The 27,417-nt window shown below is 35.4% G+C and overlaps 1 protein-coding gene across 1 annotated transcript; it reads right to left on the reverse strand.

Moving 5' to 3' along the window:
* Window positions 1–15,253: 15,253 nt before the first annotated feature.
* LOC145674155 (histone-lysine N-methyltransferase SETMAR-like) lies at window positions 15,254–15,703 on the reverse strand. The gene has a single exon (XM_081743985.1). It carries the CDS (start codon window positions 15,701–15,703, stop codon window positions 15,254–15,256), a length of 450 nt encoding a protein of 149 aa, XP_081600111.1.
* Between the last annotated feature and the right edge of the window lie 11,714 nt (window positions 15,704–27,417).

The following is a 27,417-nucleotide window of genomic DNA, read 5'->3' on the forward strand; positions in this document are numbered from 1 at the left end:
CTACAATAGGTTGCTTTTACGTAAAATATCTATTACTTGAGCTCTCCTCCTTCGGGCAACTTTGCTTATGTAGTAAATTCAAAACAATTTCAATTTAAGACAAATATTTATAGAGAAAATTAAACATTTAATAGGGAAATCTGTTATCAAAATATCCAAACTTTTTTTTTTTTTTTTGGTATCGTCATGAGTTTTACACATATGTTACATTTTGATTCTTTCCCAAATAAAAAATAAATAAAATAACCTTAGTGATAAAAATTACAACAGTACTTCCACGGGATTCGAACAGTCTACCTTCGGCATACAAACTCGTTGCTTTATCTAACTGAGCTATTTGCTTTCTTACATAGGCTGAACCTGTTCTACAGTAAAGACGATTTTTCATTACGATTGGGCTAACAATTCGTCTTTTTCCATAGGTAATTTCCACTATTTGCACTATCTATACGTTATTACTTAGCATAGATTCATATATTTGGAGTTCGCTGATAATGCATATAATAAGACATACTAGAAATATTTCGTTAAAATTTTCGTTTGTAGATCTAATCCACGTTTCTCTCAATGACATAGATGTCGCTGCTTCGTGTTGAACTGCAGAATTCCCTCGCGTTCTTGAAAATTTCCCACTTTAGCAGAGTTGGTAATTCTCGAGATTTCTGTCGATTTAATGTTTTTTGCTTCTAATTTCTTTATTTTAAGCTAATATCTAACACAAATATTAAAAACGGGTTTGTTATTAACCTGTCCTGCTGGGGAAACCTTCCGAAATTTCGAACATATAAAGAAAACGGAGATATTTTCAAAAAACTTCAAAATAAAGAGACGCGTCATTTATTTTGCTCATAGTAGTACATCGAAATTTCTAGTAGTACGGAAATTTCAATCCAACACTTGAAATATAAGCGTTAGTAGTTTTCGGAACTCTGAGCATTCTAACCTTCTTAAATTTGAATTTATTTTTAGGCTATTGCTGGTGTTGATTCTACAGAATGCTTATTGGAAGAGTAGCAACAAATAACTGAATTAAACTGTTGTTGTTGGAAAACCAAATTTTACTGAAGAATACTTGTGTTACCATCAAAGGTAATCAAAAGTAATACTAATAGTTTTAAGAATGCACTACATATTTACTGCTAGTACCAGCATCTATGGCCTTAAACCCGTCAAACATATGAAGGATAACGTCTCTCGGCGTCGCCGAGTCGGTGAGCACACTATTCACGGAAAGTATTTTCTAAAATATAAAATTGCATATTTTACTTCAAATAGGCTATATGCATAATCCACACATTAATTTGTTCTATAATTATCTCAGACTAAGGTAAAGTAACGTTTTTATATTCATTCAGTGCATTCAGAACCTTATAAAGTCTTAAGTTGAATATTGTTGTATACCTTAACGTAAAAGCATCTAATTCGTCCAAAGAAAGTCCAAAATCTGACAACATCCACTTTCAATGTGATCACCTTAGTTGTACCAACATTATAGTAACAAAAAGCTCAAAAACCCAGGTGGGTCCAACCCGAAAAAAAACAGTTGTTTTTTTCGGACTGGGCCCAGTTCGGCAAACCCTGGTCCTGTAGCGTATTATTCTCGACATTCAGTATTCATAGGATGGGCTTATAACTGTTTAATTTGCGTGTACCAGAGCTTAGTTTTTGGAGTACATAAGAAACGTTGTGCTTAACCCTTACTGTAAGTACTAATAATAAATGTATGTGTTTGAATTGATTAGCTCCAAATAAAATGTGTCAGAATGCTGATCTTTAGTTAGTAATTGGCATGCACTAGTGCTCCCTTTCGCTTCAAAGCACTGACGTGACATCTACGAGATTGTCTGTCATATAGAGCAGAAATGTAGGAAGAGCTTCTGAAAGTTCGTAGCCCAGTCCAAGAGTGCACGTAGAATGATGAAATTTCCGTTATTCTACATACTCCTCCCGAAGTTCGATACACTTCCTTGCACGGTGCGCCAGTTTTAGCAGACAAGTTAAAAAATGGTGACATTTTCTTGCACCACTGTTCGTAGCACTACACTGATCAGATCTAAAATGACACCGTTTCAAGAATTATTTGAGTTTGGGGAATTAGTAATAGTTAGACGGAACTAAATCTGGGGAATAAGGAGGGTGATCTAGATATTGAAACCGTGTATCATGTAATTTTAATTTTGTTTGTCGTGGTATTTAGAGAGCGTTCTCCTGAAGGAGCAGAATTCCTTGTTTTTCAGTTTTCCGTGTCGTTGCACTTGCAATTTTTCTCTCAGTTTTGTGAGTAATGCAGAGATTCTGCATAAAATATGTGACCATTGGACAGGTACAGTAGCCATGAGTATGACTTCATCCTTGTCCCAGAACAATGTTGTAAATACTTTTTCACCCTAATGCTGTGTCTTGAACTTGGAGTGAGAAGGAAATTAGTTACTGACACTCCATTTACTGTTGTTTCATTTTATTATCATAGTGGTACAACCATGTTTCGTCCAAGGTTAGTGTTCGACATTGCGGTCAAAATCGGTGAAGACTTCCTTTGTTGCCGGCACTCTTTAACTCTTTTGATCTCGTAGCAGGCTTTCAGGAACCCATTTTGCCGAGAGCTTATGGATGCTCAAGTCCTTATGAATTACGCTACCGACGTGTTCAAGAGAAATGATCACAATCTGTTATCTGTGGTATAAAAAAATAAATAAATAAATAAATAAATAAATAAATAAATAAATAAATAAAAATAAATAAAATGTTGTTTTAACAATAAGAAACAGGATGCCAACACATTCTGGAAAACGAAATGTCATCATTTGCTAGAGACTTACGCCTTGGAGAATGACAGAACATGTTGTTTCAACATAATGTTTGTCCAGGAGTTACTAACTTAAATAGAATCCGCAGATGTGATAACAGTAAATTGGCCTGTAAGGTAGCCAGATTTATTTTTGTGGAGATACCTAAAAGAAAGTTAACAACAAATGCTAACAACTCGTAAAACTCGATCGAGTGAATCAAGAGTGTTTGCGCCTAAAATACAGCAGACACACGTTTAAGATGTGCATAATCGTTTGAAGCGAGGATCAGCAAACGTTTCGAAGTTAGAGGTATGAGTTTGGGCTATTATTGTAACTGAATGGGGAAAGACAGGGGCTTACCGATAATATCTCTATGTTGAGGGAAGATACATTAAGCAAGTTCCGTCATATCCACACTGATCAACAGTGAAGCACAATTCAATATAACATGGGAGTCCCAGCGAGAGAAACAAAGCTTAACTACAGTGCTTCTCGCTAAACGTAGCAGCATCTACCACGAGTCGAGAAATACGTATTACAAATTAGTGGCAGTGTTTTTCTTATATTTATTCTTGAATGAAACGTGGTTATTCAAATTCAAGAAACCTCATTGGATACAGTTTTCACTGATCAAAAAATTATTGTATTTTCCCCCCGTAGAACCCGAATGTCCAAAAGTCACGATGTTTGTGATTTTATAACTCTTGAACCAGACGATCGATCTCAATCAAATTTTCAACATAGATGTGGTTTGAACCTGGGGTAATTTTTTATCATATCATTTTGACGGTAGAACTTAGGAAAGGGGGAAGGGAGGGGAATATATATATATACCAGGTGAGGCATTTAAAACTGTTTTTGGAAATATCTGGAAAACCACAAATCGGAGTTTAAAAAAGTTGTAATAAAAATTGTTCGTCTCGAAGAGGGACATCTAATGATACCACACTCGACCCCCTACACCCATCCCCGCTGGCTGGAGGGGGGGTCAACTTTGAAATCTTAAAGAGGAACCACCATTTTTTTTATTGCATATTCTGATTCTTCGTGAAAAATATGTAATTTTGCATTCAACAGTTTTTCGTTGCGTGATAGATGGCGCTGTAATCGACAAAAATCAAAATGGCTTACAAACATGAAAAATAAAGCATTTTAAACTGTTTTGGGGAGATATCTGGAAAACTACAGATCGAATTTTGAAAAATTTGTAATAAAAGTTGTTCGTTTCAAAGGGGGACATCCAATGATACCACACTCGACCGTCTACCACCAACCCGCGTTGGCAGGAGAGGGGTCAACTTTCAAATTTTGAATAGGAACCACCATTTTTATTAAATATTCTGATTCTCCGTGAAGAAATACGTAACTTATGTATTGAACATTTTTTGTTGCGTGATAGATGACACTGTAATGACAAAAATCAAAATGCCTTACAAACGAAAAATTAGGCATTTAAAACTGTTTTTGGGAATATTTGGAAAACTACGAATCGAATTTTGAAAAAGTTGTTCGTCTCAAAGCGGGACATCCAATGATACCACACTCAACCATCTACCTCCAGGCACCGGGGGCGAGAAAGGAGGTCAACTTTGAAATCTTAAAGAGGAACCACCATTTTTATTATATATTCTGATTCTCCGTGAAAAAATACGTAACTTTTGCATTGAACATTTTTTTCGTTGCATGATAGATGGCCCTGTAATCGACAAAAATCAAATGGCTTATAAACGAGAAATGAGGCATTTAAAACTGTTTTTGGGAATATCTGGAAAACTGCAAATCGGATTTTGAAAAGTTGTAAAAATTGTTCGCCTCGAAGGGGGACATCCAGTGATACGACACTCGACCCCCTACCCCCACCCCCGGGGGCGGTAGGGGAGTCAACTTTGATATCTTGAATAGGAACCACCATTTTTTATTGCATCTTCTGATTCTCCGTGAAAATATACAACTTTTTATTGAACATTTTTTTCGTTGCGTGATAGATGGTGCTGTAATGTACAAAATAAAGATGGGTTACAAACTCTCGGCAAAATTAAAGTAAGTTACAAAATACACATCAGATTAGAAAAGTTAATACTTGTGATATTTTTGGAAATACTACCAAATTACACCATAGTTGATTCTCCCTCTACAATCCCATATTAGAAAGGCAGTTATTCTAAAATCCGTAATGATAAACCGGTGTTTTATAGCAAAAACGCTTGATCCTCCAGAACTTAATACACTACTATGTCCACATTGTGAGTGTAATTTCTGTCACAGATGTCACTTAAAGAGAGAGAATTTGGAAACAATTAAGGTTTGTTTTTATCAATGTATTAAAATCTAGTTTTAGCGTTTCTCAGGAACAACGACGTGGATGTAGTAATAATTTGTTCCCTTCGGGATGTTTTTTTAAATATGAGTTCCCTTGCTTCTCACCAACCGGAGCAGGACGTTTGTGCGTAAGGCCGTTTCGGCGCAAGATGTTTTGGCTCAAAGCCGTGTATCTAAATAGGTTAATCTACTTAAATGGGTTATAACTATAATGTATTTCATAATGAGAACCCGGATGTTTTCGCACTAAAAGCCTTGAAAATAGACACTAATATCACAAATACTCAGTTATAAAAAATAACTGCACAACTTAAGAAATTCAGCAAGATGAAATTTGACATCAACTTTCTAAGAAAACAAATCTTCAAAAACTAAATTTTCGTTACGCTATTACAGTATGCCCTATGGTAAACAGTCTCAGTTGCATTAAATGCTTAGGCCTAGTTTTGTTCTAGTAAATTGTTGTATATGCCTAATGCAGAAGGAAAAAAAATCTTATGTTACATTTACCATGACATTATCATTGCATGACGGAATTATGGGCCAAACCCAGCAAGTACCGTAAGACGGGATACTTGCACAAGATTTAAGCCATTTTAAAGAAAATTAGTGGGATATTTACGGGATTTAGGACTTTTAGGTTGAAACCCACCCAAATTTCTTATTTCAAAATCTAATGTTAGTCATTCCTATGCGTATAAGCTGAAATCCTAGTCATTAAAAAAGCAAAAAAAAAAAAAAAAAAAAACGAAGTATTTGTGAGTAAAGCCTCTCTCAAACTACTTTTCTGGATCCGCCATTGTTCATAATTTATTTTCCAACAAGAAATTCATTCCAGCATCTTTCTAAATAGGAAATTTACCTAAATTTAGAATGCAGGAGGTCCCAGTAGTAATAATTTCCTATCTAAGCGGTATTTTGGACCGGTGCAAAGTAAACCCGAGTACAGACTGAAACTCCCTTCTCCCAGTTTTACTTTTTTTATGACTTTAAAACGTTTCACATTTCAATTTCAACTATTGCATCAAAGTTCCATTATACACGGTAGTATTCTACGAAACTGACTTAACCTTGACGAAAGATCTTGTACGTGATATCTTTAAAATTTTAGCGGCCTTTACAGTGACTGCTTTCCATATCTCTACAACAATGAACCCTCTCGGTAATTGGAACTGATGTTAACCGCCAACATTGTAGCCAAAATACAGTAAGATGTACTATCTTACGGTACCACTTGAAACATTCAGTTTTCTGTTCTTTCTTTTTTTTTTTTTTTTTTTTTTTGCCGACAGAGAACTGTGAAACTCGTCATATTTTGTGCAAAATAACCCCTGATGTGCAAAGTGTCTTACGGTATTCTACAATATCAACACTTTCAAAATTTCTGTACAACAGTACGAATTTTTCATCTGCCCGAATATATTTTCTTCTTTCCATGGGAGGGTTTCTTCTCGAAACATTGCCTCGTACACTAAGTTCTGCTTTTTTCTATACTTCGAAGTGCATCAATAAACCGCCAACTCAATCAATATCGTTTCTTTATGTTAGATATATTATAAACGACAGAAGTTTAGTTTGGGGTGTCACAGGCTGCCTACAGTAAATTTTATTTGGACCACTCCTCCTATTTCAATGAATAGCTAATGCCTATTTTTATGAAATCTGAAATAACTTTCTGTTAATACAATAGTCTCAACTATCCAGCCTAATAGGCAGATCGAATAACAAAAAAGCATTCAATAAATACTCACTTCCTGAAACACCCACCCATAGCATTAAAAACTTAATTTTTATTCCAAAAACAGCTTTTATTCATTACTTAATAAACATTTCCTATGTTTTGTAACATTCGTTTTAATAATTTATTATGGAAAAAGATAATGCAAAAATGAAAATATGTGCAGTATTGTATACATTTTAAGTCACATTTTTAAAATAACTAAACGTTAAGAAAAAAACTTTTTTTTTTTACACAAATTAGATGTTACAAATTGCATATATATCTTAATTTATTTCTTCCAAAACTAAATCGCATAGTACGGAGCAGGCTGGTAGCCAGCCCAAAAATGTAGGGGGACCCGGCTGAAGTTAGGAGGGACCCGATCCAACCATATTATAGTTCATTTGCAAGCCTACCGTGAAAATTTTAGTGCGCAGAAAAAATTTACGGGGAAACCAGCCCCCTAGACCCCCTGAATACGGGCCTAGTATGGAGATCTGATACTAGAGATGCGGATAGTCGAGAATCTGCTGCATTTATTTATTTATTTATTTATTTATATTACTGGTACATATATGTTGTGCATGACGTGCAGGAACTTTGCTGTGTTCAAGATATTATTTTTAGTTTTTGCAAAATTGTTGTGGACGTTTTTTGAAATTCCCAGTGCCTATTTTCATATTTTAGTTCCTAAACATCCGGATTCTAGTTATGAAATACAGTATATGTAGGTAGGAAACCTATTTATATAAAAGGTTTTGTGTCCAAACATTTCGCGCCCAAGCGGCCGCACTTAAAAGTCTCGCCCCCAAATGTCATAGACCCTGACCGTCGACGTGCTTGTTTCAAGGCGAGTCCTCTTGCCTCTCACCATCGTGGTGCTTGTTTTAGGAGAGTCTCCTTGCTTCTCACACATCTCCATTGTTTACTGAAACAAATGTTCGAAATGATGCCCATTTTCTGCAACACACATTGCAAGTGTTACATGTACAGCGAGAGTCTGACCATGGATTGCGACGCAAGATCGCAGTCTTTGCTTCATAGACTGTAATTTGAATGATAAATAATGTATCGCAGGAAATAGTCACTATTTCGAACATTTTCTTGTCAGTGGTCAACGGCGTTTAGGGATGGGCATGAGCAAGTTTGAGAGAGTTTTCTGTGAAACTCAACTCGATTAGAAATAGATTTCTTTGAGCTCTACTCGAAACAAACATATTTGAGCTCGACTAGAAAAATTCCCTCCAATTCGACTCGAATTCGGGTCGAGTTTCGAGTCGCGTCGACAGAAAACGAGCCAAATCCTGTGTGTAGTTTCAAGTACTCTCTTCAAGTATCCTACGTAGACAATATAATTATTATCAATGATACTATTGCATATAATAATAATAATAATAATAATAATAATAATAATAATAATAATAATAATAATAATAATAATAACAATTATTATTATTATTATTATTATTATTATTATTATTATTATTATTATTATTATTAATACAACAACACCGTATATAAATATGAAAGATAGGCGGTATGTGTCTCAATACTAGAAACTAGTTGTCCTCCGACCTCGGTAGTCGTGAAGCTTAGGAAGCAAGGACATCTGGGTTTGAGATCCAGAGGAGGAAGTATTGCGGCTCGAGCCAAAAACTTAAAAGTTATGAGGCGACGGCTAAACAAGTTCAAAACTGCTCGGACCGGGCTTAGGCCTATCAACCGCTCAAACAGCTCGGCTCACATCTCATTCACTAACCCGCCGAACTGAACAATAAGCGGAGCTAACAGTTCACCCAACCGACCCTGCTCGAGTTCTAGACTCAATTCAACAAAACAGAGGAAATGACTCATCCCAACCGAGCCGATGGCTCACCTCAAGCGAGCTAGCTCGAGACATCGGCTCAGCTGAGCCGAGGCGAACTAAGGTTGTTATAAAAATCGCTTGTAGTTATGTTATCGAGACGAGACTAGAAGCGACTAGTGTCCGCTCTCGTGAGCAGCACAAAAAGTATTCCACATTACTGCTTACATCTTACATGACTTTCACTTTGCAGTCTCATATGGCCATCATTTCAAAACGAGTTAAAACGAGCTGAATGAGTGAGCTATTTATCAAACCCGATTCGACTCGGAACTCGAGTTTATAAACAATGACTCGGCTCAGAACTCATAGTTCGACTTGGCCCATCCCTAACAGTTTTTACTCATTTTGATGTTTTGAAGATCATTGCGCTATCTATTATGCAAGGAAAATATTTAAAAAAAAAACAAAAGTTATGTTTTTTTACATGGAGAATGAGAATCAGGAATAAAAAACGGAGTTGTTATTTAACATTTCAAAGTTCACCCCTTCTCGCCCCCAGGGTCGAGTGTGGTATCATTGGATGTCCCCCTTCGAGACGAACAACTTTTATTACAATCTTTTCAAAATTCGATTTGTGGTTTTCCATATATTCTGAATAACAGTTTCAAATGCCTCATTTTTCGTGTTTGTAAGCCATTTTAATTTTTGTCGATTACAGCGCCATCTGTCACGCAAGGAAAAAAAATGTTTCAAACAAAAGTTACGTATTTTTTATGGAGAATCAGAATATGCAATAAAAAATGGTGGTTCCTATTTATGATTTCAAAGTTGACCCCCTCCCGCCCCCGGGGGGTGGAGGTAGGGGGTCGAGTGTGGTATCATTGGATGTCACCCTTCGAGAAGAACAACTTTTATTACAACCTTTTTAAAATCCAATTTGTAGTTTACCTGATATTCTGAAAAACAGTTTTAAATGCTTCATTTTTCGTTTGTAAGACATTTTGATTTTTTCGATTACAGCGCCATCTATCACGCAACAAAAAAATGTTTTAAACAAAAGTTACGTATTTTTTTCACGGACAATCAGAATATGCAATAGAAATGGTGGTTTCTATTTAAGATTTCTAAATTGACCCCCTCACGCCCCCAGGGCTTTGAGTCGGGGGTCGAGTGTGATATCATTGGGTGTCCCCCTTCGAGGCGAACAACTTTATTACAACTTTTTCAAAATTCGATTTGTGGTTTTCCAGATATTCTGAGAAACAGTTTTAAATGCCTCATTTTTCAAATGTTTGTGAGTCATTTTGATTTTTGTCGATTACAGCGCCATCTATCACGCAACGACAAAATGTTCAATACAAAAGTTACGTATTTTTACACGGAGAATCTGAATATGGAATAAAAAATGGGGGTTCCTATTTAAGATTTCAAAGTTGCCCCCCCTCCCGCCCCGGGGGTGGAGGCAGGGGGTCGAGTGTGGTATCATTGGATGTCCCCCTTTGAGGCGAACAACTTTTATTACAACTTTTTTAAAATCCGATTTGTAGTTTCCAGATATTCAAAAAAAAAGTTTTAAATGCCTCATTTTTCAAATGTTTGTCGATTACAGCGCCTCATTTTTCAAATTTTGATTTTTGTCGATTACAGCGCCATCTATCGCGCAACGAAAAAAAATGTTCAATACAAAAGTTACGTATTTTTTCACGGGGAATCAGAATATGGAATAAAAAAATGGTGGTTCCTATTTAAGATTTTGAAGTTGCCCCCCCTCCCGCCCCCGAGTAGTGGGTGTAGGTGTCGAGTGTAGTATCATTGGATGTCCCCCTTTGAGGCGAACAACTTTTATTACAACTTTTTAAAAATCCGATTTGTAGTTTTCCAGATATTCAAAACAAAAGTTTTAAATGCCTCATTTTTCAAATGTTTGTGAGTCATTTTGATTTTTGTCGATTACAGCGCCATCTATTACGCAACGAAAAAATGGTCAATACAAAAGTTACGTATATTTTTCACGGAGAATCAGAATATGGAATAAAAAATGGGGCTTCCTATTTAAGATTTCAAAGTTGCCCCCTCTAACCCCCGGGGGTGAGGGCAGGGGGTCGAGTGTGGTATCATTGGATGTCCCCCTTCGAGACGAACAACTTTTATTACAAATTTTTCAAAATCCGATTTGTAGTTTTCCAGATATTCAAAAAAAAAAGTTTTAAATGCCTCACCCGGTATATATATATATATATATATATATATATATATATATATCACTGAAGAAAGTCACATATTGTCAGTGGCAACTCGTTTGTTTCTTACTGTGTCATGATCTGTATTACTGTTTTGTAGCAGAAGAGTCACGACAAACTGTGGTATATTGCCTTTAGGTTATTAGTTTCTGAAAAAATGTAAGTGCACTTTTGCTAATCACTTCAAAGTATCAACGTCTTTCAAATTTTTTAAGTCTTTATATGCGGATAAAAAGTTAATGTACATTTTGTTCATTTTGTATACAATATAAGTCTCAAATCAATTAAATATACTATTTCTTTTCTTGATTATTGATAACGTCTACTCTGCGGGTTTGTTTTTTGCTATGAGTTAAGGCTATGAAAATATGAAATATTAAAGATAATAATAATAGTTTATTCAAAGAGCTTGTAATGCTTCTAATTTTCATGATTCACTGTTAACAACCTCATTACTCACAAGAATGCTTATTCATTCAACAGCTTATACCATCACCGGCTACGATCTCTTAGCGTCCTGCCAAATAGCACAAACAAGCGAACAGGTCCTAGTTCCTTTAGGAGCCGCTGTGGCGCTAGTTACGAGGACGAATATTTTCTGTTTAGCAGGCAAATGAAATAGCTATAACAGAAAAAGTATTCTAAAGTCCCATCCCATAATATCACAAAAAACTGAACTGTCTTTTAAATTGAATACAATTAATATCGATTAATTAAATTAATACTAACATACAATTTGCAAAAAATTCTTTACAAATTATAAACGAAGCACTTCCCCAGACAACGGTCTGGCATTTAGAAATTTTGCATGTTGAAAACATTCTGTTTCAACATCTGCTATCTTCTTCAGTAATACTGGGACTATTACATCGCAAATTTTTACACTTAATTTTAATGAATGATTGTCCAAAAAGGGGTACTGCAAATACTAAGCGTGTTACAGAATGGAAACAATGTAGTAGGGAAGAGTTCCCGAAACTCGGGTGTTCACAAACCGGACGGGGCTTTTCAACAACGTGGATCGCCCATACTAGTTCTTTTGTAGGATAGCACATTATGATTCTACTGTCTTGTTTATATATCAAACTCATAAGCAGTTGCGGCCCGTGGGGGAAGGCTGCAGGACTGCAGCCCCCCTCCCCAACGTCATTTCTAATCAATCTTTACATATTGCACTTTTTACGCGCGTTTTGTTGTTCAATTTTTCACCTCCTAGAAGCAAATTTGTTATTCCGCTTCACCCCCTAAGACTGTCAGTACAATCTCGCTTGGCCTTTCTTACGATGCTGTGGTTCCACTTCCTCCTCTTTCTAGCATGTCTTTACTGGTAACGTGTGGACTGCTTTACATGCGCAAGCGCGCCCTTCTCATTTTGTGTTCGTCTGCTTTGATCGGCGATGAGTAAGAATATTCAGGCTTGCCAACTCCAGGGAAATATTCTCTGGCGAATTCCATCCCAAACTAGTTTCTGATTTTAGCTTCGAGTGACATAACCCCTTTCTTTGGTTAGCAACGTTGAGTATACTTATGTTGTTTGGGGTTTGTTTGTTAGTTTGCTTGCGGGATGTTTCTAGTAGGCAGCTTATTTATTCTGTGCAATATTCGATTATATTTAATTCTTTCATAATGCGATTATATTTAATTCTTTCAGTATTTGCGTGGTGTCGTGCGAGTAATCTGGTGTTACGTGTGATTTTTGTCTTCTGTATCAGTATTCCCAAAAGACAAGTGGAAAAAATCTGAAAAAAATATGGAACTATACAATGAGTTTTTTTTTCAGTTCTTTTAGAGTGGTCTGTTTTGTTCTTATGAGTGGCCTTCTTATTGGCCAAAGCTATGATGGCGCACCTGTAGTGAGTGAGGCTATAAATGAAGTCGAGGCCAAAGTGAGAGAGGTGTATCCTAATGCTTATTTTGTGCACTGTTTTGCTCATCAATTAATAATATTGCACTCATAAATCTCGTAATGGAGAGAGCTACTAGACAAAACACTAAAGCCAGAATACTCTTTTCAGATCTTTCTGCTATCCCGGTTTTCTTCTCGCTCTCATAACAGACCAGCAGTTTTAGATTTTTTTTTTTTTTTTTTTTTTTTGCAAAGCGGATACACAGTGGTGGACCAACCAGATGAAATTTTAAATCTAGGACTGTTAATGTGGTATACAAAAAGCAGGATGAACTACAAGAATGTTTCCAAATTTTGTCAGAATCCGAGACCTCAAGCACTACAACAATAAATGAAGCGTCTGCCTTGTAGTGAGAGAGATATACCCTAATTCTTATTAAATGAAGATTTTTCTTTTACTTAGTTATGCAACATCTAGATATTCTATATAACTAACTACATAGTCATCATATAGATGCAGCAAAAGTTCAGTCATACTTATCTGTTTTCACCACTGAAACTAACAAAATCAGGGAATCAATAAGACTAGTTGATACCGAAACGTAAAATCAAAATTAAAAGATAATTGTTTCAAATACACAGTCAAGAGCAGACGCAGTCAAAGAAGTGTGACGTTATTTTAAACCAAGTAAATCTGCGCTTCCACTGTACAGACCACTTATCTCTATCTTCACTTCTGCAGAAATCTAATTTCGTTTAATTTAGAGTTTCGTTTTCCGAAACAATCTTTAATAAATGTACAGAGCTCTCTCCTGTTTTTGATAAAGATAAACTTTATACTGAACTTAGTGTAGTTTGTGCAAGAGAAGAGATCAGGAAACTTGGTGGTGTTGTGAATTTCCTCCAGTATATTATAAGCAGTGTTGCTTTCAGAAACTATGTTCCGTGGGGCACACTTCGTATTCCGGGGAGCACTGCTGGTACTATTCTATTTATTATTATCTTATAGACGTATTAATTTGGTCACCTCCGGGGGGCTCTCTCAAAGCTTCAGGGGGCAGTGCCTCCCTAAAAACATGTCTAAAGAAACACTGATTATAAGCAATAGTCTTGCTTCCACTTTTTCTGAAGTGCTAAAACTTTTGAAAATATTCATAACGCTGCCCCTAACTAGAAGTGAACCTGAATTATGCTCTTCTACCCTTAAAAGAGTGAAAATTTTTCTAAGAAATACAATGGGAGAAGAATGGTTAACGGCACTTGCCATGCTATCAATAGAAAAGGAAATGTCCTCCTAAGTGTAAGTAACACGAGCCGCCACTACTCATAAGTGTGGAATTGCATTTGTCCTCACTGATAAGTTTGTGGCATGTGGCATAATCTATACTTTGAACATTTTTTAAGCTAATTTTACTGTAACTGATCCAGTATCTGAAAAGAAAACCATAAATGGGAATATTGAAATATTAGACAAATTTTTACAATAGTAGTGAACAATAGGCTAAAATGTTATGAATTGACTAATTTCTTTAAAATGTTATGAAGTGAATAGTTTCTTATTGTGCATATAGAGTGTATATAGTCTGAATTGTTAAGGATTATATTTCATTTGCGTTATCATTTAACTGAATTTCACTTTTAGTTTACACTTTACTGAATGTGTCTATTTTTCTCCTATATTAGTGCAAAATGGTTATATTTTTTCCTGGTATTATCGTATTTATAGGGTTTCATATGTTAGATTGTCATAACTACATAAATATCCTTCTAAAACATGGGATCTTTGTAAATCATTATCTGTTTTTTTTAAGATGTAAATAGGAGTATACTAATATATTACTACTATATTGCATTTCACAGGAGTGAATAAAAGAGTTTTATCTAGATAAATATCTGGTGTAGTAAAAAGTAATCCATTATTTTGGCATCACATTAAAGGCATGACTTACCATAGTTAGGATGATCCGATTTAGGTCACACATGCGCCGTTTTGTTCGATAGCTTTGCCATTTGGAAGGTAATATCATGATGCCTCTCTCATAGAAGCCCTTGTCCCTAGTGACCAAAAATTGAGACAGTCGATTTTCACAAGCCTCTTTTGAAGCGACTTTTTCACCAGCAAACATGTTCGCCATGGACAGGAACAGATGGTAATCACTCGGTGCCAGGTCCGGACTATAAGGTGGATGCATAAGAACCTCCCAACAAAGCTCCCGGAGCTTTCGGCGAGTCACTATCGATGTGTATGGCCTGGCGTTGTCCTGGTGGAACATAATGCCTCTTCTATTGGCCAAAGCTGGCCGCTTCTGGATGATTGCTGAATTCAGGCGGTCCAATTGTTGACAATACAGTTCCGAGTTAAGGGTTTGGCCGTAGGGGAGCAGCTCATAGTAGATAATTCCCTGCCAATCCCACCAAACACAAAACAAAACCTTCCTGACCGTCAATCCTGGCCCGGGCACCGTTTGCGCCGGCTCACCACGCTTCGACCACGACCGTTTTAGTGTGACGTTGTCGTAAGTGATCCACTTTTCATCGCCAGTCACCAACCGCTTCATAAATGGGTCGATTTTGTTGCGATTCAGCAGCGATTCGCAAATGGAAATTCGGTCCATGAGGTTTGTTTGCGTTAACCCATACATCAAGCTTCTTTTTGTATCCAGCCTTATGAAAATGGTTCCACACGGTTTTTTGTGCAATGTTCAGCTCTTGGGCAATCGACACAGTGGTTACATGACGGTCGGACGCGACAATGTTCAATATTTTATCGACATTTTCGACACTTGGCCTTCCAGTGCGTGGTGCATCTTTGACGTCAAAATTACCGAAACGGAATCTACGAAAGCAAAATTGCGCGTGATTGGCTGTTACAGTATCAGGACCATAAACACTATTCACATTTGCAGCTGCCTGGCTTGCGTTTTCGCCTTTATCGAAGAAAAACTGTAAAATATAGCGTATTTTCTCTTTTCTAGTGTCCATTTTGACTCGTGATCACACAACACTGAGTCAACTCATCACAACTATCTGAACAGTGTTTGTAGTACGCAATCTCGTCGTTTGAACGCCATCTCGTTGGACCTGATCGGACTTTTACAACGCGAGATACAGATCACTGAAACCATTTATTGGCAAAATAATGGATTACTTTTTACTACACCAAATATTAGGGAAACTTGGGATTACCACTGGCACACCAAACACTGGGATAGTTTCTGAAATAAAGGCTCTGGTTTCTTCTTCTATCCCATTAGCAAGAGCACCGATCTCGGGAAGCTTTGGGGGCCGGGTCCTCCAAAGTTGAAATAGACTCCCCTAATGGGGAGCCCAAAATGCTAAGTTGAAGTAGGTTATCCAATTTCTTCAGTACATGGTAATTCGTTTTTCTGTTCTACTAAAGCGTATGTGTCATAGGGATTCCCCTAAGTAACACAGAAATCGGCACCTTTGCCAATAATCTAGAGGTTTCAGGTCTGTTTTCTTTCTTTTTTTTTAGAAAAGAACTAACCTACGCATAGATCCCATTACTACTCAGAAACATAAATACATCAATTTAATTACACAAGCAAAAAACTACACTTACTAGGTTCAGTATGAAGACCAGTCAACAATTCTGTAGCTGTACCTGGTATATGCTTCAGAATCAGGAAAGTGATCGGGAACATTTTCCTCGGAAATAGTAATAGAATTTGCAATGGAAGGCAGCGATAGTAATCCAGTTTTCAAAATTCGATTTATTGTACATACAATGGCTCTGCTAACCAACATATCATTGCTCCCATAGAAAACGGTACACAACAATATACCATAGTTAAAACAATGAAAGAACATTTTTGTGCTGTTAATTTTACCACATAAAAAATACCGCAAGTATTATGCAACTTAGTGCCTGCACACGGCAACGCACTTTTTTTTAGCAAGAAAAATATCACGTAAAACACCACACTCAGGGTTCCCAAATGTCCCAGATTTTAAGGGACAGTCCCTTATTTTATAATTTTGGCCCGCGTCCCGGAAAGCTTTGATACGGGACAGCACATGTCCCATATTTTTCCCAAATGACAAATTTACCTCAAGCAACGACTTCAAAGCCCGCAATGTATAATGAGTCGTTATGAGTGTGGACAGTAAATAGCAAATGCTATTTCAGAAAAGCTCCGTGTTGCCAAATTTATTTAAAGTCGTGGTGTCCTTCTTCCTAAGCATCCCACCGTCAAATTCATTTATGGAAAAGTTTTCTCACATATTAATTTGAAATGGACTGACACAAGAAATATGTTCTGCCCAGTTGATGAAAGCTTAAAGAAAAATCCAAACTTGAAAAAGATTATAAGTGGAGTAAAGTCAAGCGTGAAGTACGATTTTTTGATAAAAATTTAGATTACATAAATCCCATGTTTTAACAATAACATATACTTGATTATTTTTCTTAGATCTACTATATTAACTCTTTGTATTAGTTCATACTTTTGTACTACTTTCAGTCTAAAATGATTACTTTCTTATTTGATGTCTGGCTCATTTTTTACCACTAGATCATGTTCATCAAAACCTTTCCCGTTAATACTCATTGAAAGTCATCAACCCGTCCCTTATTTCGACTATTTTTATTTTGTAACCCTGACCATACTACACTTGTCAAAACCCATTCAGACTTATGAGAAAATAGACAACCTGTTCTGCTTAGTCCACTTAGTGGTGCCACAACGGCCGAAAAGGTCAACTATCCCCTCTACGCTAAATCTCATGTTACGAGAAGAAAATGGTAAGGGGCTAAGGGATCGTAACCGGCGATGCTTATACATAACAGAGACTTCTAGAGTCGGACGTACTTATTTTAAACAGAATATTTGGACATTTTTTGGTATAAATCTTTTTGTATATATATATATATATATATATATATATATATATATATATATATATATATATATATATATATGGTTTTGAGCTATTTGTTATTATTAACTACTGTGTGTTTCAGATGTAAAGCATTACGGGCATTAGCCAATTGTGCGCGATATTCCACGCAGTGTTGCCGATTACAGACTCCCCTTTTCCTTCTCCCTCTTCCTCCAGTTGAGATTATGACACATACATTGGCAACATTATTGGCAATGTAAATATACTATTCCAGCAAACTCAGGAATTTTGACTGTGCATCATAGAAGTATATATAGCAACTAAATTACCTATTAATATTTCCAGTGGATATGCTAAACACACGTCTTTAATGTTACTTTCACATCGTCCATGTCAATTAATATTTTGTCATTTTCTGAATCTGAGTCTTGTAAATTTATTACCACGGGCTAAAAAAAATGTAAATACAAAAAATAATTCTTCGAGCCTGACTTTGTAGCACTTTAAACAGAAAGAAAAAGAAAAGAAAACTCCGCACTTGTACTAGGTTTGCTTAAAAACATGGTCAAGTATAATTTTGGAGAACAAACGAACTACCACGAAAGAAAACAACCCAGACGCTGATGAATTCTATTTATGGTAGAAGAGAAGTTACGTTCCTACACAACTAGCCCCTTTGTTTCCTTATCAGTTTTCACGACAAGTAACACTCTTGGGCTTGGTATAGGCGTTACAAAAGCAATCCACTTGATTCCTAAGCAACTCGATATACTCGAGTTTGTTTTGGGTTATGATAATTTATGACACCATTCAGACGCCTGGTGGTTTTGAAACGTGAAAGAAAAAAGAAACAGAAAACATACTGCGTTTCTTCTGTCGAATAAGGAAGAATCAATCTTGAAGTAAATTTCAAAACAATATTACGAACTTCCCATACTTTGTTCTTACGATGTTAGGCATATACAGTATATATATATGAATCAGATTCCAAAGGCGTGAAGCCACGGGGGAAAAGGGAGCCGTGTCCATCCAAACTATTTCCAACTCCAAAATGAGGTTCGTCTGGTATATGTTTAATGAACTTATTTAATAGTTAATGCAAATGAGGGCCGTTTATATAAAATATGAAAATTTGTAAAAAATCAAACTTCATCAATACGGTTTCTGTACCTAATTAAAACAAATAAAATTAATCATATGTTTTATATCCTCATTTCCCTAACTGGGCGCACAACGTATTAACTCATTACTATATTATTGCATAATAATATCTGTGTTGATATTTTTTCGAGTTTTTTTCCTTTACTATTTTAATCCACATAAGCACAAAGTTAGATAAACAGACTGCTATAAACAGCATTTGTTTTCTCATGAATAGCTTATTGATTCATCTACAATCCGATTTTCAACTCAGTACTGTCAATATCCGTCTTTTGATAAGTAGCATCGTGGAAATATAATATGTGTATAGTATGTATGGTGAGTTAAAAATGCTTTCATTTCTGAAAGAGATCATTTGTTCTCTTTTAAATGTGTGAAAAGCTTTCCTCCCCCTGAAAGTAATGCACCCCCTAGAAGAGCGTTCTCCAACCTTTTTCAACTTGCGGCACACTACGAGTGTAACTTGAATTCTCGCGGCACACTCATGATTAATATTATTATTATTACTATTATTATTATTATTATTATTATTTGCAAATATAAATATGGTATTTTTTTGTGATTACCGATCTCCTCCTCACAGAGATGAAAGCTCGGTTACTGGTTTTCCCCTATGCTAATTCATTGTGCTTATTTTTTATTCTAATTTTAAAATAGAAAACAATTGCAACGAAATATAGAACTCAGATTTTTAAAAATACCCTTTCCTTTTTGAAAACTGTATCCAACCTTTCACTAGGAACGAAGATCACTAAATAACGAACGAACAAACAAATGTCTTGTACTTTTAACTTTGCTGTTTTAACCAAAACCGGTGCATATTATTGCAATCACACAGCTTGCGATGCATCGAAAGTCAAAACATAGCTGTTGAACAAAGTGCTGTTCTGTCATTCACGTGCGAAAAAGTGTTCTACGAACGTTCACTTGACGCGTACCGTACAATTGCTTCCATTTCTTGGTGTTAGTATGACTCTCAATTGAAGCGTAACATAGCAGCTAAACTTGGAAATGTGTACGAGCCGAAATACTCTGTGGTACACAGTAATAGAGGAAGAATAATATAGGACAATTGCAGTAATTTTTCTCATGGTAGAAATTAACAGTAATGTGAAATACAAAAATGCACCTATTTTTTCCTATGTCTTGCAATTTGGTTGCTATAGAATTAATAATTTTGTTTCGATTTCCTCGCGGCACACCGGTTAGGAAACGCTGCCCTAGAACATCCTGCTGGTTACACCCTGATTATCCTGTAATAAAAGTTGAGTTCTATTTCCAAATTGAAGAAAAATCCACTGGAAATTAGACGCGGGACTCATCGCTCGTTTTACTAATTGTTTTATATGGAAACCTTTAAAAGCGTGTATCACAACAACCAGTTCACATAAAAAGATGTTGTTTTCACGTATATGTTCGTAATTCTTTTCTTTACTTCGTAAAGTGAGCAGTTGATATACTAATACAATATTTCTAATAAGCGCCTCTGGTATTGTCAAGATTCGCAGTAGCATGAGAAGTCAGCGTGCAGAACTGCTTGTCGCAAATTGTCAACACCGCTCAAAGCCAATTGGACGCCGCGTGTAACCAACTCAAGGCCATGCCGCTTGTCATTTGAAACACACAATAATGAGGATTTCTATTATACGTTTTTATTACCAGTGGAATTGCTCGCCGCAATTTTTTTTTCTAATAAAATACGGAGCAGCAAATGATAATTTACTTGTTTAAGATTTTAATTATTTCGATGTGAATACGATCGTTTCAATTTTTGTATAGTAGGTGCTTGTAAACTACATGTAAATATCAGTTAACTATAAGAGGATTATGTTTATTGCATTACATGCTTTGCTTCAAGTTGTTGATCAGAAATTCCAAGATTGTAACTTCGTATTACTTTTTATTGTAGGAACTTTGGGATATATTAATCAAACGTCAGTTATGTAATATTTATATACACAATATACCAGTGTTTATTACAGTACGTTAATAGAAGGTTATCATTCAAAGTATTACCCTTGTGTTGCATTGTATGGATTAATTTTTATACCAGTTTGACGACTCTCCTGCGTTTTTTAAGGATAGAATATTTATCTTGTTGCAGCAGTGTCGTTTCAGTTCACAGATGCAGATTTTTTTTTCGTTTATTGCATCATCCGTTTCAGCTGATCGGAATAAAGGGGGACGTTGATGGTAGGACCATTGGGATAAAATTTAGTATGAATTATCCCATAGGATTTTTGTACTTTGGTTACAAATTACAGTGTGTTTATTTCAAGGGAACATTGCCATAAAATAGGTCTTAACGTGTATCTATTGAGCAGCATTGCCTTATTATGGGAAAATATCATAAGAATACTCTCAGTAACTCCCAACAGTTTCGTTGAAATATTTTCCTATAGAGCAAGAAAACATAAATAAAAATTAAAAAATAACTTTCGCGGAATGTGGAAGATAAAGCTTCTACAATATTAAATTTGACTGTCCCCTGTTGAAGATTAGAAGTATCTAAAGAAATGACCCACAAATCATGTATATGAATATTGTATGAAAGCAGTAATGCCAATTAAATGATCACTGAGGTTATAATTCGTGCGGATGACGCAATAGAATGAGATGTTGCTTGAGAGCAACACTGATCAATAAAGGGGTAAGGGAAACTCACAAAACATAATTTGCTATCGTTACCCATGTATCAATTTATACCGTATTTTGTCATATACTTTTACGTTAGTATTTTTTTTTTTTATTTTTTACTCAACTGTCAAGGGCTAGTTTCCCTTCTCGATATAAAATATTTAGGCTTGGATAGATTTCTAAATTCTATTCAAACTTACAAGATGATTATTAAAAGAGTCGCAATTGTAGCAACTAATTAATGCTAAATTTCCCCTCGAAAGAAAGTGATCGCTTTGTCTCGGTTTTCCTCATATCTAGTTGCAATTAACGCCGATTGCAATTGTAACATATTATTTATACCACCAGTTAATGCTTCACTACCAGAAATGTTACAAAAATAAATGTAAAGGATATTTACTGACTCTATCAGAGAGCTTCATCTATCCTCACCCTTTACGATTTGTGTGCTTCAATGGGATTTGATTGTATTGAGGAAGCGAGTAGATTTAGCCATTTCGTGTTTTAATATTGGATGTCCAAAGTTTTCGAGAAATATATTTTGACGTGAGTTTCTCGTCCCATTTGTATGTCATCTTCGCTCTTAGTTCTTTCTTAAAATTGTAATTTAGATTTATTCGCTCTTATATTATATTGAATCTCCATAGATTATAAGCCTATAGTAGGTTCCAGAGTACGAAACCAAATGTACTGTTTATATCTGTATTTATAATCAGAATGAATAATTTAACAATGTGATAAGATTTTAATGTATGCCAATGTTAGTTTCTAAGACTGCTTGTTATTAATGTATAATGTTTGTACATTTTGTACATTGAATAGTGTTTAAATAGTAAGGTAGATAGGGATCTCTACCCTATCAAATGTCAATTAACAGATTAATAATTTTCTTCTACAACAAGCAAGACTTTATTTTACATGAATTAAATACCAAACTACAAATTCAATTTATGCCCTTTCGCAGGAGACCAATTGTACAAGCTTGGAGCCTTATATAAATGACAGCGTTTTTGGTACTAATGAAAATACAACTTACGGTATAAATGTTAATTTTCCACCCATGTTGTGCAGATGCTGATCGATTACTCGATGAGATGCTGGTTGGTTGCTGAGATGACACTTGGACCTCTTCCTTACCTTTTTATATGGTATAAATTTCGTCATTCAGACCCTGAGGTCCTCCATAACAGCCTTGTTTGTTCACTTAATTACTTTTTACGCTACGTGACTGCCGGAGAACCTCATTAGTCCACGCTAAGTGTGACTGTTTATCCAAAATTCTTTTGTAACCTAATTTAAGTACACATACATTTTTTTACATATAATTACTAGAAAACAATATTAGTTATTTGACAAAAAAAAACATTTTTGATATATTCCTTTGTGCAATATGTTGAGCTAACTTCTTTTCAAATCATGTCATAGTTACATTACAATAGTTTGATTTTTTTCTCTTTTTAAACAACAATCACCTACGCTTAAAGACCATGTTTCAAGAAACAGACGAAACAGTCATTTTCATCATTTCATGCATCATGATATACATTATATACAATTTTCTTCATGCAAATTCAGAACCTATCATTCACTGTTTCTCTCAATTAACATTTCTTCTTGTTATCAAACTATTCTTTATCCGTTCAAGAATTGCCTACGTTTGTAGCCTTTTTAACCCACTTCCCTTGCCATATTTCTATTCCCATTCTCATATTTCTTCAATTATTACTTGATTTATTATCCTTTCGTACAATTTCTTACTAAATAATGAAATAATTAGCATATTTCTGTTTTTAATACCTCAAATGCTGTTTGATCGTTATTATTAGGCGTACTTTAAAAAAAAACATTTCCTTTTAACCCAGTTATTCCTCCAAATTCTTACATCTCGAATGCCTTTTCATAATCTTTCTTGTTATTTATTTATTTGTGTATTTTCCTCCACATATTTTACGCTCAATTTTATTACTGATTTTTTCGTAACTCTTTACTAAGCAGGCCACAAATACACTTTTTCTTAATAATACTTACCTTCGTGTTTTCTATTATCGTTTCTTTTTATTTTCAGCTAACAACTAACATTTTCAATAATGAATTATTTTTTATTAAGATTTGTTGTTTACAAATAGCAAACATTTATATTTTTATGGGTGTCTTCCTGTTCTGCCTAATACCTGTTCTGCCTAATGACCCTCCAGCACTTTGTAACGCATTTTTGATTTAATCTTATCTTTAGGCACAATAGGAATTCCTGTTCTGCCTAGCTCCTGTTCTGCCTAATTCACACACAGAAAGGGATATTTAGATTTGAGGGACATTTATTAGTATCTATTTACCCTTCATTTACAAATATCATTCAAGAACTCTTTAGATTGAACACGCGAGTAGAACGAATTATTTAATGTGACCAAATACCCCTAAAAATCATTTTTAGTATAACAAATGTAGGGAAAGTGTCCGGTATAATGTAAAAAAGCAAAACACTACAATTAGAGAGAGAGAACAAAACTTCGAAACACATACTAAACCCACACACAACCTTTATTGTTATAAATGTAAACTATAAGCTACAGCATCTACATAGGAAATCAAATCCAATTGACCCGACTCTAATCTACTTTGCAAGGACTTGATTCTCTGCTGAATACTCTTATATTTTAGTTTCTGTTCTCTTGGTTTCTTCCCAACTTCTAGAAGCGTCATTGATCTTTCATTTTCGTTCTGCTCTTGCTGTAAAAGCTGGACAAGAGTAAATATACTCGGATGTTCCTTTGTCAGCCTTTTATTAAACTTCGAATGCCAGCCCTCCACTATATTGGTTGTCCTTTCTTCTCCGTTGTCATAATGGTTCCATACTTCACTGGAAAACATTTAAGAGAGCATTAGTATTGAACAACACTAAGCAAACAAATTATAACGTTTACGAATAGATAATTGTCTGAAATATCTGTTGAAGTTTCAACGAAAAGCGCATCAAGTTTCCTGCCAAAATGTATGAAATTCAGCGTGCAGTAAACAGACTGAAGTTTCTAACACAGGGTACAAAATCGCAATAGTCAAAGTGGGAGGAGACAGAAGTACCAACCCCCCCAAAAAATCTCTTCACACTGAAATGTATCGACATAGGGAGCTCAGATATTTGAATATCCATAATTATTACACTTACACAGCTAACCATTACTTCAGCCATTAATAACATAAAATGTCCGTAAATTACATATGAATTACTGTAATTAATTTGCGGACTTTTGACAATGGTGTCAGTGTCACTTTATTCAGTAACAATCAGAGCCATTTTCGAAAACTATATGTTTGAGGAAACACTGGAATTGATCAACATTAGCAAATAGTTTTGTCTGTTTTTTTATTATTATTGCAATTTTGGACCAATATACTAAACTCAAATCGGTAATGAGGAAAAATTACTGCAATAGGAAATTACATGTTTTATATAATTCGTAAGAAAAGTAAACCTAACTATACAGTACTTACGATGTGAACTTGGCGTCTGCATCGTCCAACCACGTTTCAACCAAATAATCGTGAAAATCGTCTCGATTCGGCACTTTTTGGTGCATCTTCTTGTATACGTAAGTACATATCACCAATTTTATCAATGGGTACAAGTGCTAAAGCACTAGCTAGTCGTATCCATCTTCTAACTTGCATATCTTGACGGTACAACGAAGACAGATCCAGTGACTGGACTTTTCTCCAGGCGCACTGAGTATAGTGGAAGAAACAACCACAAATAGTGGCATTAGTAAAAGATCTAAATAGAGCATTAATAGCAGCCCTCTTAAAGTCCACACCAATTTTGGAATGATTCAAGGTGAAACCATTATCAACAGCCTTCTCCTTAATTAAGCACAGATTTTTTTTTATAATCGTCCTCTTTTTTGCTTGAGAGTAGAGAAAATAGAAATTGAAAGACCTGCCCCAAAAATTTCCCGTGTAAGGCATAAAGTTGATGAAATAGACGTGGAGCAGCTTTAAATGTACCATCTATAAATAATGTGTTCCCGCTTACAAGCTTCTGTAAATTTTCTGTAAATTCTTCCACTATACTCAGTGCATCTGGAGAAAAGTGCAGTCACTGGGTTTATCTTCATTGTACCGTGAAGATGTGCAAGTTGGAAGGTGTATACGACGAGCTAGTGCTTGACCACTTGTACCCATTGATAAAATTGGTGATATGTACTTACATATACAAGAAGATGCACCAGAAGTGCCGAATCGAGACGATTTTCACGATTATTTGGTTGAAACGTGGTTGGACGATGCAGACGCCAGGTTCACACCGTAAGTGCTGTATAGTTAGGTTTACTTTTTCTTACGAATTATATAAAACATGTAATTTCCTATTGCAGTAATTTTTCCTCATTACCGATTTGAGTTTAGTATATTGGTCCAAAATTGCAATAATAATAAAAAAACAGACAAAACTATTTGCTAATGTTGATCAATTCCAGTGTTTCCTCAAACATATAGTTTTCGAAAATGGCTCTGATTGTTACTGAATAAAGTGACACTGACACCATTGTCAAAAGTCCGCAAATTAATTACAGTAATTCATATGTAATTTACGGACATTTCATATGTTATTAATGGCTGAAGTAATGGTTAGCTGTGTAAGTGTAATAATTATGGATATTCAAATATCTGAGCTCCCTATGTCGATACATTTCAGTGTGAAGAGATTTTTTTTGGGAGGGGGGTACTTCTGTCTCCTCCCACTTTGACTATTGCGATTTTGTACCCTGTGTTAGAAACTTCAGTCTGTTTACTGCACGCTGAATTTCATACATTTTGGCAGGAAACTTGATGCGCTTTTCGTTGAAACTTCAACAGATATTTCAGACAATTATCTATTCGTAAACGTTATAATTTGTTTGCTTAGTGTTGTTCAATACTAATGCACTCTTAAATGTTTTCCAGTGAAGTATGGAACCATTATGACAACGGAGAAGAAAGGACAACCAATATAGTGGAGGGCTGGCATTCGAAGTTTAATAAAAGGCTGACAAAGTAACATCCGAATATGTTTACCCTTGTCCAGCTTTTACAGCAAGAGCAGAACGAAAATGAAAGATCAATGACGCTTCTAGAAGTTGGGAAGAAACCAAGAGAACAGAAACTAAAATATAAGCGTATTCAGCAGAGAATCAAGTCCTTGCAAAGTAGATTAGAGTCGGGTCAATTGGATTTGATTTCCTATGTAGACGTTGTAGCTTACAGTTTACGTTTATAACAATGAAGGTTGTGTGTGGGTTTAGTATGTGTTTCGAAGTTTCGAAGTTTTGTTCTCTCTCAAATTTAAAAGATATATATGTGACTTTAAGAAATTAAAACTTAATTTCCTTTCCGATATTTTAATTTGTTATTCTAGAGCAAACTTTGTTCTTCTAAAGTTTCCTTTATAGATATTTGGAAGTATTTATCTCTAATAAATTGTGTAATCACTTTACTCAACGTAATTGTGGTGTTTTACTTTTTACGTTATACCGGACACTTTCCCTACATTTGTTATACTAAAAATGATTTCTAGGTGTATTTGGTCACATGAAACAATTCGTTCCACTCGCGTGTTCAATCTAACTAACTAACCCTTACTCGTTCCTTGAAGTTTTATTAAAGAGTTCTTGAATGATATTTGAAAATTAAGGGGAAATAGGTACTAATAAGTTTCCCTCAAATCTAAATATCCCTTTTTGTGTGAATTATGCAGAACAGGAGCTACAGTGCCCGAGAATTATCTTGGCAGTGACGTAGACTTCGCTCTTGCTCAAATGCCATCCCACTGGTTATAGCAGACGCCTCGTTCAAATCAACGTCCAATCCCAGAAAAGATAAAATGCGCGAACACAAATACCAACTTAAAAGCACGCTCTGTTCTCTACAACAGGAAAGCGAAAGGAAATGAACCGAAATGGGAGATTCGTTTTTGATGAATATACTTGTCCTCTTTGTATAACGATAACTGGAGTTCGAGGAGACATAAATGCTACATTTTTTTGCTTTTATATTTATATAACTTT

Source organism: Thermobia domestica, chromosome 17 (assembly GCF_964235325.1).
Source record: "Thermobia domestica chromosome 17, izTheDome1.hap1.1, whole genome shotgun sequence".
Lineage (NCBI taxonomy): Eukaryota > Metazoa > Arthropoda > Insecta > Zygentoma > Lepismatidae > Thermobia > Thermobia domestica.

Excerpts from the sequence above, each read along its gene's own strand:
- LOC145674155 (XM_081743985.1), bottom strand. The coding sequence starts at position 15,703 with ATGGACACTAGAAAAGAGAAAATACGCTATATTTTACAGTTTTTCTTC.